General features: G+C 32.3%; 1 protein-coding gene across 5 annotated transcripts in view; it reads right to left on the reverse strand.

The window, feature by feature from the left end:
* POLK (DNA polymerase kappa) overlaps positions 1-26,305 on the reverse strand; it is a 63,606-nt gene that overhangs the window by 12,835 nt on the left and 24,466 nt on the right. For all 5 annotated transcript variants that reach the window (XR_013993610.1, XM_081053207.1, XM_081053205.1 and 2 more), the window contains exons 2-9: positions 23,697-23,868; positions 18,976-19,095; positions 12,323-12,475; positions 9,150-9,281; positions 6,347-6,500; positions 2,693-2,932; positions 1,440-1,564; positions 154-320 (exon numbers count right to left, since the gene is read on the reverse strand). Coding sequence is in view for 4 of the 5 variants with exons in the window: in XM_081053207.1 (XP_080909333.1) it covers positions 154-320; positions 1,440-1,564; positions 2,693-2,932; positions 6,347-6,500; positions 9,150-9,281; positions 12,323-12,475; positions 18,976-19,095; positions 23,697-23,831 (1,226 nt within the window). In the remaining variant the exon portion in view is untranslated. The remainder of the gene's footprint in view (positions 1-153; positions 321-1,439; positions 1,565-2,692; positions 2,933-6,346; positions 6,501-9,149; positions 9,282-12,322; positions 12,476-18,975; positions 19,096-23,696; positions 23,869-26,305) is intronic.

Below are 26,305 nucleotides of genomic sequence, written 5' to 3' on the forward strand. Positions count from 1 at the left end.
ACATCCAATCTTTCGACTCAAAAATTATATTCTGAATTGAACTAGCCTAAAATAGTTTTAAACATGTTATCCTTATAGCCTTCACCTCAATGGTTAAAACTGTTATTTCAGCAAATGATAAAGAAAAAGCAGAATGACTACACATAGCGGTACCTTGCCAGGTGTGTTGAACCTAGACCCAGGGAAATATGAAGGAAATAATGCCAAGATGTTTCAGAGAAAAGAAGAGAAAGTAATGCCCTCTGTTGGTAGATTTCTGTACAAGTAATAATTCCAAGGGCCTTTAACATTTTCTCTGTAACTTTTCCTATTCCAGAAACCTAGAAAAGAATCAATATTTAGTATTAATATATTTTCAAATTAAGGTGAGAACTGATATGATAATCTCACTATACCTTCTATAGTCAATAAAAGGCATCAATAATGTGACCACTTCATAAGTTATGCAAGAAAACTGCTTTCATTACTTTTTGGCACATTTCCTAAACTAGTGTTCCATGGAAAATTAAAATTCTAAATTTAATAAAATTTTAAAAAGCATTAAAAAAGAATTCTGTGGTCAAGCAAACTTGGGGAATGATGGGATAAACTAACTTAAATTGAACTTTTTACTGCAAGACTTAGGAATCTTTAATATACTAGTCTCTTTGTGACCCATCAAGGATGGTAAGTTCCAAAGTTATTTGACCCCGGAACATTTTTTAATGGAACACCTATTCATATCTTTAAAAACGTATTGGAAAACACTGCTTTATAGCTACACCTTATATACACTATTCAGTAATCATTACACATCATATATTTTGATATAGCCTTTCTTCTGAGCATTGAAAAATGCTTCATTTCAATTCACTCATATACATTATATTGAGTAAAAAGCAAGCCCTAGAACACCAAATAGTGTATAGTACAATTATTGTTAAAAAAAAAATGTGTGTGTATGTAGAAAAATCTAGATGCTTTAAAAAAATAAAACATACCCTTCCTTTCGGTAACACTTAAGAAATCATTTTACTGTTTTAAAGATGGTAAAGTATTTTGATTAATTTTTTTGTCAGAAACAATTAAAATGCTAAATCTCTTTTAAGTATCATACCTATTAATCTGGTAACAATCTGTATTTTAGAACTAAGGTAGTATATTAAGTTATAACTGAAATAACTCATACAAGTTATTATTTTTATTTCTCTTCTCTTTGACAGGGGTATACTTAAAAGTCTGTCATCTGTTACTTTCTTAAAACTTTTCAGCAAACCTCACTTTTAGGGTTTAATAGAAAGATTTCTTCAAGTCTAAATTCAATCATTTATTATAGTTCTTGCTTGTTACCTATTATTTTAAAACTTTTCAGCGAAGAATGATTACTATCATTCTAAATAGCATCTCTTCAGGACTCAGAGTATATATATTTAGATGATAAATTTTATATAAAATCTCACCTTTCTAATGGGTAAGTCCTTGATGAAATCCATCACAGCTTGTCTGCTGGGGAGAATTTGGTATTGTCCATTTGGTTTATTCTTATCACTGCATACTTTTGCTAACATTGTATTTGGGGCAATGCCTTAAAAAAAAAAGAACACTTTGATGACTCAAAGAAGTTGATGTGTATGATTTTTAAATGTGGGACAATAAAATAAAATAAAAAATAATGTTAATTGCAAAAAATCTGAAATAATGCAGAATGCTTTAAAAATAACATGATTATTATCTATCTGCCCAGGGCTAGCTATGGTTTTAGAAAAAGGAATTGTATTAGTTATTTTGGCAGTAAAAATGAGGACTATTTAAATCTCCATGGTATTTTAGAGTCTAAGAGTAATTTCTGAGTTTAAGTGATATTGTTAGTTTACTTACTATCTTTAGTAGAAATATAGGGCTATCTTACAGAAAAGATCCAGAATAGAAGTTAAGATGCATGCTTATTCTTTTGTATAGATTATCCACATAAAGGGGAAGAAAATCAAAGATTCTGGATTGTAGTATATTTAAAACAAAATAATGAAATGTGTGCATCCTTTTTATATTAGAGTAAATTACTACTTTTAAGAAAGGTATTTTACAGTTTCTAGGAGTCTTAATAATTAAGATAAATTGAAATAGGAATATTCTAATATAATCATTAAATATTTCATTTCAATTTTTACACACATCTTCCTAAAATGTATTGTTTATTCTTATGCTTTGATATAGCAGGACTAACCTCATCATAATATGGCTTTTATAAGATTAATGGGGGTCCTCGTGATGAATGTCAGTTTCTAGGCTAAGACACAGTGTTATCATCCTCATCGGTTACTGACGTATGTAAAGCTCTTTTCCCCTTCACTGATTGTCCTAGATTGTTATGTTGCTAGTTGGTGTGGCCATCTGGGGTCTCTCCTGCGCTGTAATCTTGGACAGGGAAAACTAATAAAGTATTATGTCCAAAACCAATTAAAATATATTTTGTGCTTAAAAAAGGAAAGTTACATGAGATTTATGATAGCTTTTCCAATAGGTTTTTGGCTTAATTCGACCTCACCTGTAGGTCCTAGGCATTCTAAATAGGTAAAGTTGTTAGAAGTTGAATCAAAAAATGGATAAGTAAAATGTTACTCTATATTTCATAATGAGAAAGATACTATTTTACACTTGAATTAACCAGTGTGAAAATTATGATTATTGTAGCCATTAATATCCTGTTAAGTACCTGCACTGGCTGTCAGTGTTGTTTTTTGCTCGATTCTGAAACGAATTTCCTTTACCACTTCTTCAGCTGATGTTCCAAAAACAACTGAGTTTTGGAGTATTTGAGGATTATTTTGTTCTTCAGTGTTTACTTGGGAAGTATTTCCAGGAGGCTGCAAATCAGGAGGACTATCTTCAAAAAGTAGTGGAGACATGGATCGTTCACGCTCACTCGCTTTATTAATTTCTTTTCCTGGTTTATCTAAATTATAAATAGGAATAGTAATTCATTTTCATTTTAAGAAGTACATATTTCATAAGTTAGGTTTCCCTACATTCTTTCTAAAAACAAAAAAAATCTAGTTTAGTCTTGTTTTTAAGAACCAAGGTCAGAAATATTATCATTTATATTTTGTAACTGTTTAAAAAAGAAAACACTGATCCTAAGTTTTTCTTAAAAATATTACCCATTTCCAGAGTATATATTTTAAGAGGAAATATCTTAAGTAAAACTCACTAATTTTTGGACCTAAATTAATTGAAACCCAGAATTGCGTTTAGATTCACATTATTTTCTTAAAAAAATGAAAGGTTTTTTTTTTTTTTCCGTTTACTATCTCTGGGGGAAAAAAAGAACCTTCTTAAATTAGAATGTAGGAATGAGGGAAAAAGGCATTAAGCAATCTAGAATAAATACCTGAAAAGTACATTTTATTTTTCGAGGAGAAAAAAACTTAAATTTTCTTCATTCGTGGAAGAAACTTTTCAGATGTTAAAGTAATCAGAATTTTTTTCTTTCATATGCTGATTTTAATTTTGAGTTGCTTGTTTAAGTATCACATTTAATATTTGAAATAAATTAGTTGTGGAAGCTATACTCTTAAATACACAAATTCCTAAGATCTGATCAGATTAACCATGCTCCAAGGTTAAGGGAAAGAAGCCTTTATTATTATCAGTAGGCTGTAAACTAATATTATTATTAAAAAGTAGAGTAAAAATATCACTCTGGTTATTACCTCATTTTTTTGCATTTTTCATAAATGGACTACAAAATACACTTAAATCTATACTGATATTAAAAATGTCCTCATGAAAAAATCCATTAAAAACTTTACTTTCTGAACTTAATGGAGGAGAAATGCAGTTTAAATGTATTTATAGCAAGATTAAAAACAGAGCTTTCTGATCCCATTTTATAATTTGATTACATATAAATGTTTTCCACATTGAGGTAAATGCAGAAGCAAAAATTAAACTTCTGGTTTTAAGATACATATGAATGCATAATACTTTAAAAATAAACTTGGTCTTTTAGGAAAATTTTCTAAAGATAATACAAACAATACGACAAACACTTGATCAGATTCAAATTTTAAAGTACATAATATGAGTTAAGTTATAGACAGATGCTTTCCAAATGTGAATTCCCAGGCCAACTACAACATGAGCCTTGTTTTCAAACTTACATTAGCTGTTATTTACATGCTTCAATTCCTTTCATTTTCCATGTTCTGGTTTTAAAATGCAAAGCAATTCAGAGGGGATTAAGACTGTGGTGCAGCTGAAATAGTATTTACCTAGACCCTCTTTTCCCCATCTGAATGTTTGGAAGTCAAAATAAAGAGAGCTGCAGAAAAACTGCATACCAAGGAAGTTAGGTATCCGTCATGTTCACAAGCCCCTTCTGCACATTGCCTTACGCCATGTTTGTGTTCTCCATGGTTCTATCCCCCTACCACCAAGTGAGACTCTCTAACAGTAGAATACTACTGTGGGAAGCATGCTTGCCGCCTTCAGGTCCATTGTTAGAGCTGCTGCCAAATAGCATAATTACCTTTTCAGTCTGTCTACTTCTCTGTGAGGCCTGCATGTGCAACTAAATGCTGAAGTGGTTTCTTACTTGCTTTCTGAAAGAACTATCTTTATAATCCCCATAACTGAGATCAGAGTAAAAAACTAAGGTTTCTTAAAATCGGAAACACTAGGATGAAAGCACCCTTTTGGATGGCAAGTGCTAAAAAGTGTACAGTATTTCCATTTCACACATTCCTTGGCACTCACCATTCAGATTTATATAGCAGAATAAATATAAAATAATAATTATTATTTTATTTGTATATAGACACAGTGGTTAGTAAGACTTTTTCAAAGACCGCACTTTTTAGAAAAGGGGCAAACAGCAGAAAAATGTCTTGGACTTTAGAGGGAGATGTATCAATCACCCACCACAGCTCCAACTCACTGCTGACAGCTTCCCACGGCATAATGTGAAAGCAGATATGCCTGACAGTCCAACCCACAGGGATTTATACATGATCAAAAAAAAAAGTTGAACTATTTAAATTGCTTAAGAATATGAAATGCATGAAGAGGAAAGTAAATAAATATGTTAAAAGCAATAAATATTAAAAACTCACATTCTCACAGTGAGTTTGGACATACAATAAATGAAAAGAACATTAGTAGAGAATGAAAACATTTAATTTACTCTTAACGTAATTTTTTAAAACATATCATGAAAATAATTGTTATAGGAGGCCCTCAGGGAATGCTTTGGCATAACCATTTAATGTCACCCCTCTCTATTTTAATGAAAAGTAAGAAACTAACAAAATGAGATTTTAAGCAAAGACATCAGGCTTTGTGTGCCACTTTCCCAAACAATAAAGTTACACTAAGGAAAGAAAACCTTTTGCTCCAAGCATCTGTGTCCAGAAATTACGCTTGTTTAGTGTTTCTATTAAAGAGACCTACCCCATTGACCTGTAAAGAAGGGAATGAAATTGTGATTTGATGTCCACATTAAACATGCTCCAAAGATTTGAGATCCAAACAAGATGAGAGAATTTTATGCCATTGAGAATCCACCATTTTTGCTTCAGGGAAAGTTACACATGGGTTTCCCCACCACTGCCTGTGCCTTCAGAAGAAATGAGTTGTGCACATGAAATGTGGCTGTGGGTTGTTAGCAAATCTTCTGTTTCCACCTTTTCATCCAGGTGAACTTTGCTCAGGGGTCTGGGTCAGCTCAGAGATTTGAAATGATCATACCTTTGACAGAGGGTTGAAAGCAGTATGCATGCATAATATCTGCATATTTCTTGACATAGTTTTGGATAGGTACTAAAGGGACCATTTGAAAAAACACTTAGGGTCATGAAACTTCTGTTTCATCGCATATACAAGAATCAAAAGTGAAGTTTAAGGCAAAGAAGGGAGTTGGAGAGTTATTAAAATTTGGGAAATGAAAAAAAAAACCCACCCACTCAAAGTTTTGATATGTTTAAAGCAAATTTTTAAAAAATCTATTTTCTATTAATAACTACAACAAAAGGCCATCTTAAACAGAACACGTCAGATTCAATGTGTTCCAACGCTTTGTTAGTTAGATCTTAGGAAAAGAACTGCAATGAAATCACTTTTTTTCAGGGACTCTGCACATTCTTAACGTCCAGAGATTTCATAATCTCATTTGGTTTAAAAGTGACTTTCCATATATTTAACTCAGAAAACCCACTGGTATATTTTAAGTTCCTGATTTTTCATTTTAGAAAATAATTTTTCATAATAAAAGTATAGCTAGTTCTACCACCTGTGTATGCTAATAAGTTACCTAGGTTAATTCAAAGGGATTTTTGTTTGTTTTTTCAGTTTGTTCTAATAAATTGCTTACCATTTTCTAGAGAGTTCCCGGTTTTGATGAAATACTTTCTTTTGTCCTCAGGCCAGTTTTGTCTTTCCTGTAAGTGCTTTGTTATATTCAAGTAGGCTTCATCAAGACTCATGGCCATAAAATTGGGATCATAATCAGCAAGTATTTCCTTAACCTTCAAAAGGAACAAAATGGTTTAAATTTTGCTGCCGTAGCATAACCTGTCACATACAGCTGATAAGAAACATTTAATACTCTTACTTTGCAACTACAGTAACAATCCTGCAATCAATAGCTCATGGATTTAGGGAATAAATAATTTACTACCAGGACAAATTTGTCCAAATTCTCTTTTGTATTAAAATAGATCATGAAGGCAGTAGATCACACACCGGTAATAGCTTTATTTGATACAATCTCTATTTAGCCACCTGTATCTAGATATAGTAAGTGATTCAAATAAATCTCAGATATCATCATTCTAGTAGTCACAGAAAAAATGGTTAAGCAATGTAATTTTAAGTAGCTGATCAAAAGCAGAAGTGGGAACAATAGGATCCTGTTTCTCCTCACCTTTTATGATGGTTTTTGTACATTTTTAAAAGGAATAACCTTACATAAAGGTACTATGTTGTTTTAGAAAGTCGTTCTATTTCAAATAATTGTAATATACACATAAAACTCTACTCAATACACACATTAATGCATGTACCCACCCATTCAGGAGAACAAAGCTCAAATTTCAGGATTTAAAATGGAAAAGATGACAAAATCTGTAGTGTCTGTGACTATATTAAATGATGGAAATAGTCTGGAGTTGCATCTTGGGATAAAAGAAACATAAAAAAATCAGAATCTCTGTATGATTCTAGAAATACCTTTTATATTAGTTTTTTTCACATGAAACTGAATTTTTTAAACCACTGAAGTATTAACTGAAATTAGAGGAAATGGTTGCCAAAGGAATATGTATGTTTGAAAAACATACTAAATGATGTTATGGTTCCATCTAGTATTTAAAAGCTGCCAGCTGTATCATGAGAAAATCACTTTTGATGATTTATAAAAAGAAAGCTTTTTAGCTTAATATAATTATGAACAGCTGAGTCGAAGGTAATTTTAGAAAATGGTGACATAAAACTTGGCCAAGTTTTGCTCAGGGAGTACCTTAATTAGCTTTGTTCTTGTAGAAGAAACCGCTTTTATAATGTACTCAAATAGAATCTTTCTAGTGAAAATGAAACTCTGGAAAGACTGCAGTTGGCAGCCAACTAAGATTATTCTAAATGAGAAGTACTCCCTAGAGACATTGAGTACTCACTAACTTCCTTTACATAGGAAGGATACTGCTTTAAGAACGAGAATAGACATGTTCCAGGAAAAATCCAGAACTTACTTAGGCTTCGAGCACAGTTAAAGCTATCCCCTTCCTTTGGATAAAACAAAAATGGCTTTTCCTTAAGCTTTTAAACCAAGCCATAAATATTAAGGTTTTTATATTTAGTGAATTTGTGCTGCAGTTTATTTACACATTAAAAACCCATTAGTTATGTAGCTAGATCCTGCTCAAATCTGAAGAGAGTTCTCCAACTTATGTAAATAATTAGACTAAAAATAGCTAAAACCAATTTAGTTATCATTGTCATACTGTCCTAAGTTTTACTGAATTAAAAGTAGGACTCAAAATAATTCTTTCTTACAAAGTCTTTTAAGGATTTTCAAGCTTATGAACACCCAGTAATATTTAAGGTCAGCATTTTATATCTTTCTAATTGGGAATACAGTAGAACTGACAAGCAGTAACCAGACATGAATGCGCTACCCTCACCCCCTCACCTTTCAAGAGACAGGCACAAAAGCACTCACTTCCACAGACTATTTTTGAAAAAAGTTGAAAAAAAATTTTTTTTAAATTGTGGGTAAAGTATCATTTTAATTTTTTTTTGGGGGGGGGTTCATTTCTAGGGATAATGAGGTGGGATACAAATAAGAGGAGTGAATCTAACGACCATTAGTCTAAGTACATGGTAGGAAGTGCTAGGCCATAGTTGTCAAGCATTTCAATTCAGTCGTCTTTAACACACTGCATTTTACCACAATAGTCTAAAAGTGTTTGATGTAGCACTCTAAAATTGTAATATATTTCTTAAGTTCCAGCACTGGTATGATAGTCCAGTTGTTATCAAAAAATAAATAAATAAAAGGAGAAAATGGCAGTTTTTTATATGTGACAGCTTAGGAAATTTTATTGAATAACTGAATCTTTATACTTCAGAGATCCTTTTCAAAGCCATAGATTATTCCCTTTTTTCCTGGATTATCAGTCTCTTACACATTAAAGGCTCATAAGCATCTTTACTAAATTGTGGAACAAGGAAAGCAGCTAATCAAAATAAGTGAATTTTATTATGGTTTAAAAACACTGACAAAAATATTTCAGAAAAGAGGTTGAAATTAATGACTTGAGCAGATTCTGTAAATTATAAATATCAGGTGAGTCTAGTATATTGCACATTAAGAAAGAAATAACTAAAAGTTAATTTAGGTTATAATTAATGCAATTCAAAGTTTTCTGGGGAGATAAGAGTTTCTAAACAGATGAAAAAATACATGAAAAAGCAGAGAATTGGGAAATAGAAGGGTGTATTCTGGACACGATGAACAGCTCAGTATTCAACATATAAGCTTAAGAAGTGATAGGAGGTGAGACAAAAGGGATAAGCTAAGGCCAAATTCTGATGTGTGAAGGCATTTGGAGTTGATTTTCTTGGTGACAGGAAATCCGTGAAAGGCTATATAAGTAGGGGTGAGACATCAGACTTACCTCTCTACTCACAGCTCGGTATTTGTCAAAGTTTGGGGGCACTATAATAAGTTGTGGGCAGAGTCTTTTAGCAATAAATCCTGGCATGGCTGCACGAACTCCAAACCTCCTTGCATGATAATTTGAAGTACTCTGAAAGAAATGGACCACATGGGAAAAAATATACAAACTTAAATGAAGATATTGATCGATGCCTTCAAAAGAAACACATTACTGATGTGCATTTTCAACACAAGGACATTTATAAGTCACTGTCTCAAATCAAGCTTTGACTTTATCCCATCATAGTATTACAATATCATGACCCTCTTTCTCAGCTGTCCCCATATTTATAATGTGACACCAGGGAATAAGCACGACTGTACTAATAAAAATGTTCTCTTACATTTCCAGTCACTAAACTTCATTGTTTTTAAGGCATACCCATAATGCTACACATCAAAGTTTGGATGATAGTGGGTGATGTTACACGAAAGTAAGTGTTTAGTAATAGTATAGTTATAAAGTAATATTGTAGTACAAATAGTATAGATGTCACATGAAAGTAATAGTATAGAAAGTAATAGTATAGTAATAGTAATATATATGCCACAGTAATAGTATGGTATAATAGTATAGATTTAGAATTTGCTGTATTTGGGATTTTGGAAATTTTTCATATATATAACAAACAAAAACCAAAGTCTAATACATGGTCAGCCAAACTACATCTCCAAAATGAAGTAATAAGAGCTTATAAGAACTTTAAAAATTGAGTTTTATTTCTTAAGTCTTCATTATCTTTTTTAGTGAAAACATTTTAATCAGGACATGGAACTGAAAAACTGAGAAGGAAAAGGAGAACATTACTTATTAATCCCTGTTGATGATACCTGGCAACGGTCTATGTCAACAGGTAGACCATAGTACCACATAAAATTTTTTTTATCACAAGTGAAATCTTTGGAATCTCAAGTGAAATGTCAAATAAATGCAAAACAGAATCTACCAGATGGAGTAATTATTTCACAATAAGAATATCAATTTGCCACTAATGGTTTTCAAATGGCATTTTAAAAATGTTCATAGTACTCAAAACTATGCTAATCCGTGGTCAATATTCCAGAACAGAAAATGCAGATAGCACTAGAAAGACAAATCAATGCTTTAAATATAAATAAGTCTAATGAACTTGATATAAAAGCTAGATCTATAACAGAATAAAAACAAAATTTTAGATAGGACTTCCTTTAACTTTTAGGTTGTGGTAGATGGAAAATCATAGCCACAATATTTTATGGTTCCTCCTATCAAATTGTGGGTTCTTGTTCCTCATGCCAAGTGACTTGCATTATGATGTGTGCCTTGACCAAAATAATATGAGGGAGTGACATTATGTGAGTCATGAAGCCTAGGCATTATGAGGTCTGCACCCTCTGCCTTTGCATTTTTGGGATCCGGCAACCATGTAAAGATCTCGGGTTAGGTTACTAAATGATGCAACATGAGAGGGGAAAGCTGAATGGCTAGAAGCCATTCCAGACTTCACTTTCAGTCGAAGTGCCAGGCATTGTTAGTGAAGCCATTTTGGATCCCCCAGCCCTAACTAAATAGCCCTAGCCAACCCCAGGTAGAGATTAGCTATCCCCATTGTAATCTGCTCAAATTACAGAATCATGAGCAAATAAATTGTTGTCCCCTAAGTACTGAAGGGTTCATTATGCAGCAATAAATAACTGCTACAGCGTCTAAGTTCTAACTGTGAGTGCTAAGTTAGACATTCAAGAATGCATCATATTCATTAAAAAAAGAATTCTAACTATAACAGACTGGAATAATCACACATGTATCATCACAACCACTACTCTGTAGATAGATTTTTATGAGTTTAACAGGACAAAAACAATTATGCTTCAAATCTCATTAGAAGGGAAATCTACTAGGTTCAGCATACAAGGGGGGTAATCTTTGTTTCAATATAACAAGAATCATTTTGAATTTGGAAACAATAACCAATTTCTAAGAGGATAAAAATTATAGGAAAGAAAATATTTTGTGGATTTAGCAGTGAATTCAGCTTTAACATGACTACAGCATGTGTGTATATATATATATATAGTATATATTTATATATACTATATACACACACATATATAATTTGATAATATATAAATAATGGTGTTACATATTCTTAGTGCAATTATAGGAAAGGGAAATGCTCTTTCAATAAACACTGTTTTGGAACCAGGACTGTTAGTTGCCTGAATACTCATGAGGGCAGAGATAATGAACAGATTGTAGTTTTATAATAAAATAATAACTTAGTAGGAATTAGGTTTATAGCTATCTATGGCATTGGAAGGAGTTAGTGAATAGGGAAGAACTTTCCTTGTTTGTCTTGGTTTGTTTGTTTGTTTGTTTGTTTGTTTGTTTTAATAGCAAAACCCAACTATTCCAGTTGCTACTTTTAATTCCCAACACATTTTTAGCTACATATGGCTATCCTGGTGATCCTTACCTTTTATGGTTAAGGTGGTATGAGGAAGAGTAACATAATCAGAAAAGCAAAAGTTCCAAGTCATGGGAAAAACTACTTAATTACAATACTATATTAATGAAATATGTTACTCGAGAATGGTTTAGCAAACCTTTCCTGCAAAGGTCCAGATAGTAATTACTCAGGCTTTATAGATCTTATGGTCTCTGTGGTAATTACTCAACTATGCTCTTTTAGTGCAACAATAATAATAAATGAATGGGTGTGACTGTGTTTCAGTAAAATTTTATTTATAAAAAGGGGGGGCAGGCTAGATTTGGATCTCAGGCCATTGTTTGTAAAACCTGTGCTTTACAATAACTTTTTTCTTCTTCTTCAATTCTCTTTAACCAGAACAGTTAAGAAAAGCATAATTTACAACAAAAAGACACAGTGCCACTCTACCATTTGTCAGGTTTGTAACTTTAGGGAAGTTATTAAATATCTCTCTGAGTTTGTTTTCCTATCTGTCAAATGGAAATAAAACTTGTACCTCAAGTAATGTTGAAAAGATTTAGTAATTGAACACATAAAGCAACCAGAAAAATACTCAGCATACTGGTGGAATTCAATAAAGTCTTCCCCCTTCATATACCAGTAGGGCTTACTGGAATATGTTACGAAATTTCCTTTTTATCCTTGATCTTTACCTACTTACCAACATACTTGATGATCCTACAGCAATGGGTTTATCCTTCAATTCCGGATTGTCTCTCATTTCTACAGCTGCATAGAAAGCGTCCATATCGATGTGCACGATGGTATTATTCAGATCCCGGCTCTGTTCTAATTCCATTGCAAATCTGTCAACCTAAGATTTAAAAAGTTAACATACTTTTGACAACATAATATTGTAACACTACTAATTCTAACATTAATCTTACTTTAGCAGGTATTTATCTGATTCTGTCCCTCCATCCATCCATCCATCTACCCACCCACCCATTAATGTATATTTATTTGTTGTTTATTAAGACTGGCCATTGCTTTTATTTTCACAAACATAGGCAGTCTGTTCTCAAATATCATTCCCTACCAATTTTTACATTTCTCAATACCCACAAGCACATAACAGGTACTTAATAAGTATTTACTGAATGAATAAATGATTCCAATTGCTTATATCGAATGGATTCCACTGCTTTATAAATTTGGAGAACAATTTACTGTAACTAAAAGCTTCTGTTTAGGTAAAATAAACAACTACTCCTATCTGACTCATAATATCAATGTCTTAAAATAGGAAAAAAAAATGAACAAGAAAAAATTATACTTCTTTGGTATATGATGTTTATGCTAAATAGTACTATACAACTGGACATACCAAATCATAATGTAAACATTCCTTCTGTAGAATTGCTTTTATAAGGCTAAAGTTGATAACTGTTAGTCTATAAAAATCAATTGAAAATTTAAGTTGTAATTTATTCTTTCATGAAATTTCAATATATATGTCAAATATAACAGTAAAGAATCTTAATCTTTAAATAGTTTTTTTTTATTTAAAAAGAGATAGATAAGTAAGAGAAATGAAAGGCGGTAAAAATAAGCAAAATAGGGCAATAAGAAAAGCATATATGTGTAGCAGACAAACTCATTCCCACGTTCCTTTTTTGTGGCTTCAACTACAGAGGCTGAAAAAGCTAAATACTTTCTCAGTTTCCCTCCAGCTGGGGGTAGTTGTGTGACCTTTTTGATCTATGTAACATAAAAACCAGTAAAATCGTGAAGAGAAGAAAGCTGTTGAGTGAGATGGAATACATACAGAACATGGAGGAATGCCGAGCATATGGTACAAGTTCAATAAGAGCAATCTATTTCTAAAAGGATCAATGGATAGTTGCTTAATAAAGCAATCAAAAACTGAGGGAAAAACAGACAGAAATAAATAAGTGGGGTGATCTCTGGAATAAAAGCAATTTCCATCATGTGGAGATCCCCATAGCAGGTTTCCTCAAAGGTGAAGTTACAAGGGTACAATTTAGCTTTTTCCACTCATTGGACTTCAAACTTGCTTCTATTCTGAAGAAGTTTTTTTCATGGCATTCCATCTTAGCATTACAGTGACACTAGCTGCCCACTAGGTGCAGATTAAGACGGTAACTTCTCTTTTAGAAACAATTACACTTAATCATATTTGTCTCCAGCAGCCACAGTAAGACCTTTTAGAGGGTCTGCTCCTGTTTAGGCTGCAACTCACTGAACGACCTGGAGTGCTCTGTGCCTTCTTCAAGCTGTTCCTCTGTCTAGAATGCTCTTCCTAGTTCTGTCACAAAGCCTTCAGATATCTCTATGAAACTTAACTGGATCTCTGTCTTCCACACCAAAGAATTTAATGTTCCTTTGTTTTTCTGTTCTTACTACGTTACACTTATTGCATTAAATACTAAATTTTCAGTTTAGTACCTAAGAAGAGACCTTATCTTAGATAAGGAAGAGAAAGAACTTATCTGCCATTAAATTCTTTTCCCAAGACAGAGGTGAAAAGGAATAAAACTGATACTGATATTCATTTATTCATGGTTAAGAAAGTAGTATTTGTAGACAAAGTTTGGAGAAGGCTGATCTCATGCAGTGAGACACCACACCTATAAATGGAACTTTTCAACATTACTCCCATTTATCACCCAGATTTAAAACAACTATTTCTTCCAGTTCAATTTTTTTTTTCTTCCAGTTCAATTTTAAACAAGAGAATAACATCCTGACATAAAAAAAGATGTAAGCAAATCATGGAAACTGTTAAAAACAAGAGTTTAAAAACTACTCTATATTAATCCAGAAAATATGCCTAAAATATGAGAATAAGAGAGCAACATCTGAAATATCTTAACCTAGAATCAACGGAAAAGAACAAGATAATACATATAATAGAAAGCAAGCCAAATGGGAAAAATTCCTAGACTCATACGTTAAAGCTATGGCAGTTTCTTCAGCAATCTATTGACTGTTCTGTGCTTACTAAAAGCATACACTTGCCAAAAGGAAACCTCCCCATTGAATGACTCATACATTCCATTTTCCTTTACTATCTCTCATTAGTCACCTTTGTCTGAACTCTCAACACCTACCAAAAGCCCACTACTACTGCGTTTTTCAAGTTTCTTCTACTGAGATCCTCATTCATGTTTTCCTTTCTTCCATTTTTCCTTCCAAGTGACTTTCAAGTTCTAATCTGGGTCTCTAATATACTTGTGTATGTTATCTCTTTTGCTACAGTTCAGAACTGGTATGTCACAATAGTTAAGAATAATGGTTCCAGTTTGGGTCTCAGCTCTGCCACTAATTAGTTATATGGTAGTGTAACTATCTTCCCATTCTCACTTTCCTTATTTGTAAAGTGGAACTAAACCTCAAAAGGTTGAAAGAATTAAGAGCTACACCATGTAGTGCATTTATCCAGGAATATGCTAAGACTTTAATGATATTATCTATAATTTTAAAAGTAGAAGTTATATTTACTGAGTATATTATATGACACATGCATGAGTGCTTCTTATGTTAACTCATTTTTAGTAGACAAATTAATTCTGAGATAATGATTATTATTCCCATTTTACAGATGAGGAAAATAAAGCTCAGTAAGACTAAGTAATGCGCCCTAAGTCATACAGCTGATGAATGTTAGAACTAGATCTGGAAACCAAGTTACGTACTCCAAAGTCTGTGTTCTTTCCATTATTTTATGATGCTTCCCTAAAATAGATTTTTAAAAGTCTTTATCATTGAAATAAGCTCAAACCAAACTTTAATGGCATATTTTATATCCATATTATGTTTTATTTACTTTTTTTAATCTTTTTCAATTACATCTAGGAGACAATTTCAGAAATATTGTCTTTTATTCTCTTAATTAGTATTACCCTAAATATTGTTGAGTAAATTCGAGTTCATAAAAACAATTGTTAAAATGGTCAAAATACACTGATTTGCTGTGTAGTTGCCATTTAATATAACATAAGTGTTTGTCTATTCAGTTTATGAATCCACGTTATAATGTGTTCGGGCACCTACAAAAATGTGCCTTTCTGAGTCTAATGAGGATGGGATGGAGTAAGGAATAATACTTAGAGTGGTTCTGAAGGCATTTCCCATGAAAACCTCTCTGTTCTCACAGACCTCTCTCTGTTCTTCCAGACTCCTTAGGACTTCCTTAATCCCCTCCCATTTATACAACTTTAAAGGAAGTTCAACAAACAAAACAATTTAACAATCAACATAAAACACATTTCCTGCCATTCCCCTTGCAAAAGATGCCAGAGAACCTCCCATGAAATAGTCAACTAAAATTGTAACAAAATCTAAATTCTAGTACACAATGTAAGGTATTTTCTGTTCCTCCAGATTATTAGCATATTTAAGAATATGAGCTTTAAAAATAGTATTAACAAAGGAAAGTTGTTATATTGCACCACTCACTTGTATTATATCTTTAAAACTTAAAAATAGGTGTAGATTATATTAATAGACCAATCAAAACTTACCAAAAATAATGTAAATTCCTTAAGAATTAATATCAATTTAAAAACAATGTTATTGTGGACAGAGTGGAATTTTTTAACTTAATGAAATGATGCTTAAATTTATTTGGAGAATACATGAGAAAAACAAAAAAAAATTTAAAGAAGAGTACTGAGGGAGGATATTACTAGCATTCCATAATTAAAATTGCGTGGTACTGATACAGGAAAAAATTCAACTGATTAGAAGAGTCCAGAAATGAACTCCAAGTACAATGTGAGTTCAGTATATGAATGTTCCTCTTCAATTCAGTATAGAAAGGACTTGTGATTCAATAATTGGTATTGGGACAAGTGAATCATCATTTAGGAAAAATATCATTTAGGGAAAATATAATACTCACCATTTAAGAAAACAATACTTCATACCTTACATCAAAACAAATTCCAAATAAAGATTTGAGTATAACAAAATCTATAAAAATACTAAAAGAATATATAGGCTTGTTTATGAGAAATAACCTCTATCTATGCACAATACTAAAATCAAGAAAAAAGAATTTTTTAAATGTAGTTGAATTTGTTTAAATAAACATTTAAAACTGTGTAGAGTAAAGGAGATCAAATATATGGTGATGGAAGGAGAACTGACTCTGGGTGGTGAACACACAATGCAATATATAGATGATGTAATACAGAATTGTACACCTGAAATCTATGTAATTTTACTAACCATTGTCACCCTAATAAATTTAATTAAAAAGGGAAAAAAGATTGTTGGGAAACAAACAAACAAAATGACAAATAAATAAAACTGTTTAGGAAAAAAACTGTAAAAGTAAAAGACAACATACTGGAAAATATTTACAGCAAATAGCATAGAAAACAATCCTTAAAATATGATAAGATACAAACTCCTCTAGAATGTGGACAAAGGATATTGCTTTGGACTGCAAGTTGAACCCCCAAACCCATTCTCTTTTCCTTCCATAGTAATAGATTTTAATATATTTTACAGCTTCTCCTGCAGTTAGGTGTGACCATGAAACCTAAATTTTTGACAAAAGAATGTGAGCTGAAGTAATGTATGCAACTTCTTTTTCAACTGTTTAACAGCAAATTAATTATCTTTGATTTTTTCCCTCATTCTTTTTTCCTTACCAGGGGCTAGAATACGGATTGGGGGTAATCCAGTTTTGTCAATCCCAGTAAGGATAACCCTATGGGATGATGGAACAACACGATGCAGAATCTGGGTCTCTAAGACATTGTGGTGGTCAGAACCACCTAACCAGCTGGGACTACTTACCTATTATGTGAGAAAGAAATTATCTTATTTGAACCATTATATTTGGGGTCTCTTGTGCCAGTTACTTAGCCTATATCCCAACAAACAGAATAAAAGAGGATATCCCCACACACAAAAAAATATTAATAAGTGTGAAAAGACCATCTTTCTCTATCATAATCAAAGGAGGGCAAATTTAAACCACCATGAAATAATATTTGGACACTGCATCAGCAAAAACTAAAAGACTGATAAAATTGATAAAATTTAGTTGTAAATATGTATGGGAGGAAACCAGCATTCTTATGTTGAAAATGTAAAATGGTACAACCTTTGGTAAAAATAACAGGATGAGAGGGCAAAGATATATAAATGGTTATCACAAGGTTGTACATAAAATGAAAAACTGGCACGAAGGTGGAGTAAGATAAATAAATTATGGTGCCTCCATACATAATGAATTAAAAATGATGATTCGACAGACATATCATCTTTTGTCAAGATAGCAGACCATTTAACACAAGAGATAAAAATTAGCTTTTGCTCAGGGAAAGCGTGTATCAAAACAAAATTACACACTGTAGTTTGGTAAAGAAAACATAATTTATGATCTCAACTCTATCATAAGAATTTTGTACCATATCAGATTAATATTATAATTTTATCATTATGTTGTAGCCTAAAGTGCTTTGTTAAATTGAATCAGATTTTGATAGATGATAAAACTATCTTTAAAATTGAACTTGTTTTACTAGCAGAACCTTGAGTAATTTGAGTTCTTAATCTACCACAAAGTTCCCTGCAGCTTGGCTCTTCTCAAACTTTGCTCCTGAAATAATTTTTAGTACCAGAGAAAACTCGAAGTACGAGTATTTACACCCTGAAGACTCTGGAGAAGCCAAAAGCCCCCCAATTTTTAGAAGTCTTGTGTCTTATCTTAAAAATTTATGCACATTAGGCATTCTATCCTTTATGTGACTTTTTGTTTTACTATAACACAATTATGTTTTAAATTACCTTTTAATTTAATTAGTTAACGTTCCTCCAAATCTTTTTTGCAAAATCAGCATTGCAGAAAATATGTCATATTAATCCTGTGGCCTTTCTAGCAGCAAAGCATCTCGTATATAAAATAAAAAGAACATAAGCTTTGGGTTAAATCCTAGCTCTGCCAACTGCTTGTCGTATGAAGTTAGGCAAGCTTTTTAACCTAATTAAGGCTCCATTTACTCTTCTGTACAACGAGGGTGACAATGTCTAAGGGCATATTTGTTATGCACACATTAAATTCTTTTTTATTAGTTTCAGGCGTACAAAAAATGTAATGGACATTTACACTCCTTACAAAGTGATGACCCCCTCGCCCAATCTACTACCCCTCTGACATCGTATATAGCTGCTAAAATTCCATTGACTCTATTCCTTATATTAAATTTTTATGCTTTATCATATAACAAACATTTACATTTCATTTCATTTTCAGTTATGACATGACTACCAGGAATTTTAACTCTCATTTACTATCCTACCAGTTTCCATTTTATTTAGCAATTGAATCAATACCTGTAATTGTGCTTTCCTGAGCTGCTGACTGGTAATTTGAGCTTTTTGTTGCATCATATGTTCAATTCGTTGATTCACTTGCTTTTCTTTCTTGAGCTCATTTTCATAAAATCTGGACCCCTATGTGTAGGAAAATAATACAAAATGTGAGAAAAATGAAGAATAGGATCATAGGATCTTCTAGAATCAGAATAATTGAACTAAAAACTTAGCTTTACTACTTCTAGCTGGGTGACCCTTAAATTAATCTATGTCTCAGTTTCCTTATCTGTAAAATAAATTCATAGCTACCTAAATCATAGGAATGTTGTGAGGCAGTACTTAGCAGAGTACAAACTCTGAGACAAGTACACATCTGCGCTCAGAAAATAACATTGTGTCCTAGGCAGAATCCTCCAGGCATATCCAAGGCCTTGGTTAGATGGGTCATCAATTATCTCCTTCACTTTTACTTTAAAGGTATTTTTTAAATTTAATGGTAGTCATTAAAGAAAATGTAAAAAACAGTTTTTAGAAAATTACCCGTCATCCCATAATCAAACATTTATCCATTCATAAGGTTGATAGACATTTGGATTATTTTTACTCTTTAGCTATTTTGAGAAATTCTGCAAAGAACATTTGTGTACACCAACACTGTGTAAGAGTTCTAATTTCTTTACGTCCTGGCCAATATTTTTTATTGTCTGTCTTATTTATAATACCCATTCCAGGCTACAATAGTGTCAGTGGCATCTCACTGTTGTCTTAATTTGCATTTCCCCAGTGACTAATGATGTTAAACATCTTTTCATGTGATTATGTGCCATTCTTTAGTGAAATGTCTACTTAAGTCTTTTGCCCATCTTTGCATTGGGTTGTCTTCTAACTAAGGAGTTATAAGAATTCTTTGTATATTCTAGGTGTAAGTCCTTTAACAGTTGTGTGTTTTGCAAATATTTTACCCTAGTATGTTGCTTATATTTTTTATATTTTTAATGGTGTCTTTTGAAGTGCAAACATTTTAATATTTGATGAGGTCTAATATGTCAACTTTTTCTTCTATTGACTATGGTTTTGGTATTGTATCTAAGAAATGTTTGCCTAACCAAAGGTCCAAAGAGTTTCTCCTATCTTCTAAAAGGTTCATTGCTTTAGTTCTTACATTTAAGTATATTTTGAGTTAATTTTTGTGTATGGTGTGAGGTGAGGGTCTAAGTTCATCTTTTTTGCATGTGGATATCCAGTTGTCCCAGCATCATTTGCTGAACAGACTATCCTTTTGCCTTGGTACGTTTGTCAAAAATCAATAAATGATAAAATTTATTCTGGACTCTTAATTCTGCTCATTGCTCTATAAGTCTAGCGATATGACAGTAGCACATTGTCTTGATAACCGTAGCTTCATAGTAAGTTTTGAAATAAGAAAGTCAAACACCTCCACGTTTGTTCTTTTTCAAAACTGTTTTGGCTATTTTAGGTATTTTGCATTTCCATATAAATTTTAGGACCTGCTTGTCAATTTCTGCTTGTCAGTGCAAAAAAGCCCCTGGAATTTTGATGAGTGATTATGTTGAATCTATACATCAGTCTGGGGAGAACTGCCTTCTTAATAATATTGAGTCGTCTCATCTTTGAACATGGACTACCCCTCCATATTTTAGAGCTTTAATTTCCCTCAGTATCTTTTTTTTGTAATGTCCAGGGTACAAGTGATACTAAACTTTTGAAATTCCGGAGAATTTTCTATATATAAGATCATGCCATCAGCAAAGAGATAGCTTTGGTCCTTCCTTTCCTCTCTAGATGACTTATTTCTTTTAATTGCCTGCCTAGAATTTTCAGAACTATGTTGAATAGAAGAGGTGAGACTGGACATCCTTATCTTGTTCCTGATTTTAGGGGGAAAGTGTTTAGTCTTCTGCCACAAAGTATGATGACAACTGTAGGTTTTTATACATGTCCTTTATTATGTTATGGAAGTTCCCTTCTATTTCAAGAGTTTTTAGCATGAATGGATGCAGGATTTTGTCAAATATGCTTTTACTCCTCTACTGAGATGACCACGTATTTTCTGTCCTTTATTCTATTACATTACATTAATTGATTTTTGGATGCTCAACCAACCTTGCATTCCTAGGATAAATCCTATTTGGTTATGGTACCTAATTTTTTAAATATATCGTTGGATTCAGTTTGCTAACATTTTGTTGAGGACTTTTACATTTATAATGACCTGTAATCTGCTCATCTGGCTTTGGTATCAAGGGGATATTGGCCTAATAGAGTAAGTTGGGAAGTAGGGATAGATGAAACAACATTTGCAAAAACACTGGTAACTGTTGATGCTGGGGTGACAATAACATTACTATTCTCTCTACTTTAATGCATATTTAAAACTTTCTGATAAAAGTTTGTGAAAAGTGAATTGCATTGCTATGAATCAGCAAAAATTAGAAAATTCAATTTAAAAAGCATATTTATGATAACCCTGCCAATAAACACTAGAGGAATATATGTTTAATAGAATATATAAATATTTTAATATATATTAATATATAATGTATATATTTTATGATTGCAATATATATCAATCACATGATAAAAATCAATTACATGATGTATGTATGTATATTATTCTGTGATTTATATATATCATATAACATTTATATGGAAGAGCTAAGATTCAAGAATACCCAAAATACTCTTGAAAAAGAACAGAGAACAAAAAAAGAACTTGTTCTAGAAGATATTAAGACTTATTATAAAGTATTTTAATTAAAATCATGTTGGATATGTACAAGAACAGACAAATAATCCATTGGAACAGGAGAGTGCTACAGATCAGTAGGAAAAGGATGGATTATTTAATAAATAGTACTGGGACACTGAGAAGGGAGAGGGATGATCTGATAGGGACATCTAGGATAACTTAAACATTCTATTTATTAACGTGAAAACCAGGTTATAGGTTTTATTCTCTTTTTTCCAAAAAATTTTATGATGAAAATTTCAAAGAAGTCTCAAACAGAAAACTAGATTAGTACAATAAACACATATAAAAAAAATTATCACTGAGATTTAACAACTGTTAACATTTTGCCATATTTCCTTCATTGATTTTTTTTGGAAGTGAACTGGTTAAAATAAATTACAGACAAAATGACATTTAGCTATTCCACAGAGTATTTCAGTATGCATCTTTAAAAATAAGGCCATTTTCCACATATGAATAATCATAACATTTCATAACTAATAAAATTAACAATAATTCCCTAATATTATCTAATGCCCTTTCCATATTCAAATTCCCCTAAATGTTCCAAATGTATTTATTTGTTCAAACCAGGATCCAATCAGGGTTCATATGTTATAATTGTTTAGTTCATCTCTTAACTCTTTTACTTTTAAAATTGGATCTACGTTTTGTATACTTAAAAAATTATTTTCCCCTCAACATTTTATTTTGGAATTTCCAAGTCTTCAAAAGTTGAAATAAAGATGCAATGAACACCTATGTGTCCTTATCTAGATACAGCAATTGTTAATATCCTGCTACATTTTCTTTCATCCTTAAGTCTTATGCACCCACAGGTGCACACACGGACACAAACTTTCTTTCTCATTTTTGACTAAATCATTTGAAAGTAAACTGCTGTGAATATCAGCATGTATTACCAAAGAATGAGGATATTCTCTTAAATTTTACACCTTTCTGCATGGATATTTCATAATATATGAATGAAACCAAAAAAATGGTAGGGAAAAAAGAAACATTAAAGAATTCTTTTATGACCTTGGAGAAAGCCATATGTAGTTGATTAATTCAAGTACATAAAAAAAAACAAACAAAAAACTTCTGCATGGGAGAAATTACCATAAGCAAAGTGAAAAGATAAACAATCCAATGGAAAATTATTCAAAGGGTAAAAAGAGATAGTCAAGAAGGAAATATAAATGGCTTTTAAACATATAAAAAGATGCATAATCTCACTTCTCATAAGAGAAATACAAATTAATGCTATACTACATTATTATAGAGTGGCAAATCCAAAAGTTTAGTAACACACTGTGTTGGCACAGTTGTTTCCTGATAATACATACTCACATACTGGCAATGGAAATGTAAATTGATACAAACAAATGGAGGGCAACTGAGCAATTCAGAAAAATTGCACATGCATATATCCATTTGTACTATTTGCATTTGGTGGAACAGTTCCACTTGTGGAAATTTCTCCTATAGTTATACTTGGACATATGTCAAGTTATGAAGAACAAGGTTGTTCACTGTAGTACTTTTTGTAAAAACAAAAGACTAAAAATATATCCATCAATAAAGAGTCGGACTGGTTTACTATATTATATCCACACATGTAGTATAAAAAAGAATGAAGATCTTCAATTACTTATAGAGAAAGACCTCCAAGTTATATTAATTGAAACAAAAATGAAAAATACAACAACTATAGTATTCTCCTACTGGGATTAAAAAAAAGGTAAAACAATACATGTATATTATTTTGCTTTTATATGCATATCATGTACATGTGAAGTAGAAAACTGGATAGCAACAGAATAGAAAGGAGATTATTCCATATCCATATGTAGCTTAACAATATTATATATTAATATATTAAAAATTATAATAAAAAGGGTGTTTAAAACTTAACCAATTTTCAGTTAAACAGAAGGTCAAAAACTTACGAAATTAAAGACAGTGAAAGAAACAAGGAACATACCTTTGTGGCTTCCATTATAATTTTATTTATTTTCTCTTTATCTAATCCTTCCATCCCAGCTTTATTATCATTAAGTCCCATCCTAAGCAGAAGATCATCTTTGTAATTGTTGTTCTTCTCCTCTGTGCTATCCATGGTGTAGACTTAGCGTTAAAATGGATTTTTTTATTACCTGAAAAAGCATACATAATAAAAACGGATTTTCAAAATGTTCATGGGGGAGCTGGGAGGTGAATGCTTAAAAGTTAAAAGGTTACAGAAATCAGCAAAACAAAAAAAAACGATGGTTAAGAATTTTTAGCTATTGATAAATTATTATTTATATTTAAAAATTACTATCCCAAGATTATTGTTCTCTGGGAGGGAAGAAAGGAATTAACATTTCCTGAAAGCTCTGTGCCAGCCTACATGCTTGGTGCTTTACACTTAAACATATCACAGCAGCCCCGGAAGGTAAATATTATTATCTGCAATATAAAGAGAAAAGAAACCTTTTCTTTTAGAGCCTTAGAACATGTCTACCAACACAAATTTGCTAATAAGTGATGACATCGGTGTTGAAACCCAGGCCTGAGTTCAAAGTTTGTGTTCTTCCCATAACACACTCTATAGGAAATAAATACAAAACAACGTGCACTATACTAAACATATTAAGTTCAACAGCACGTGTTACCTACTGTATGCAGAGCTCCATTCTTAAAGCAGTGAAAAAATACAGACAAAATAATAATCTATTCACTTTCAGGAAATTATTACATTTTACAGTGTTACGTCACTTCTAAGGTTACAAAAAATCATTTCAAATAATCATAATTCTTTAATATCTTTAGATCTTTAAAATTTACCTTCTTTAGCTTTTTAAAATGTTAGCTTTTTAAAATATTTATAATAACCATGCAACAGTAGATTTGGTTATTCTCATGTTAGGACAAAAGAAATTGGGATTTCAGGAAGGTCAAATGAATTGTCCAGCATGACTCTGCTAATAAGTGAAAGAACTGGATTGGAATCCAAGTCTTCTTACTCCAAGTCTAATGCAGCTACCATTGGAGGCATCACAACTGTCTCCATTTGGGGTTCACTTATAAATAAATGGCCAGGTGAACAGCTACCATGAATCTACAACAGTATGACAGTGATTTCTTATTTGCATGATTTAGAGCTCATTTACTCTACTTGAGGAACTTATTTTTTTCTAGCTAACATCCATCACCATACATAGTTACAATTTTTTTTCTTGTGATGAGAACTTTTAAGATCTACTCTCTTGGCAACTTACAAGCATACAGTACAGTATTGTTAACTATAGTTACCATGCTGTACATGACATCCCCATTACTTAATTCATTTTATAACTGGAAGTTTGTACCTTTTGACCCCCTTTACCTGTTTTGCTCCCTGTCCCCAGCAACCACCAATCTATCTGTTCTCTGTATCTATGAATTTAGTTGGGTTTTTTTTTCTCCAAGATTCCACATATAAGTGAGATCATGTAGTATTTGTCTTTCTTTGTCTGACTTAGTTCACTTCGCATAATGCCCTCAAGAGGACCTTTTTTAATGCTGCTTCCATTTTTGGAAAGCAACAAAGAATGAGATATCAAAGGCAATTTGAATACTGTGATTATCAGTGATAGTTTCAGTAGGAAAACATAGTGTACGTCACAGTAGCTCTCAAACTTTGCTGCACACGAGATTCACCTGGAAAGATTCTAAAACTCTTGATGCCCAGGTTACAGCCTGTACCAAATAAATCTGAAGTTCTGGGAATAGGAGCCAAATAGCAGTATTTTTAAGAGATGCCGAGGTTAATTCCAGTGAGCCCCAACGTATGGAAACCACTACTGGTGATGTTTCTCAGTGTCCAAAGGAATATAGATTGGTTTTATGTTTCTATCATTTGAATTTTTTCTCTTCAACTATTACACATAGCCTAACATTATCCAATATTTTGCCTTATGCTGTAGTAATCCAATTATTAACACTTGTCATTTACTAGTAAAACAGGTGAAGGTAATTCATTCATAATTTCCCCAAACTAACACTACTTAAGAGTGAAGCAGCTAAATGCAGACATCCTACATTTAAGCTGCCTTTAAATGATGAAATGAAAGGAAAAGAAACATTTAATGAATACTTACTACTATTTCACATAAGGTATAATATTGAGGCCAAACACTCTGAGAAGAATTAGTTTTGGCCTTTAACTGGGTCAGAAGAACTGGGCTATCATCAATACTGGTGCCAGGCAAAGTTGGGACAAAGTTTTCAGCTACTACCTGCCTTGTTGATGCCCAATTACCAGGCAACTTACGTTCAGTTTCACGGACATAGGTTTACTACCATCTACAGAATAAGACTTTCAAGTTTATAGCTCCAGTCCAAATGCCTGTCCGACATTTCAAATTTAACCTGTCCAAAACTGATCTTCTCACATGCCTCCAGCCCACAAACCAGCTCCACTTGCAGCCTCCTTCATCTGTTACAGGCAACGGTAATGCCTTCCAGTTGCTCGTGCAAATAACCTTGTAGTCACTCTTGACCCTGCTCTTTCTCATACACCCCATGTCCAAATTGTCAGGAAATCCTGTGGGCTCTGCTTGCAAAATG

Source organism: Rhinolophus hipposideros (assembly GCF_964194185.1).
Source record: "Rhinolophus hipposideros genome assembly, chromosome: 7".
NCBI classification, from domain to species: Eukaryota; Metazoa; Chordata; class Mammalia; order Chiroptera; family Rhinolophidae; genus Rhinolophus; species Rhinolophus hipposideros.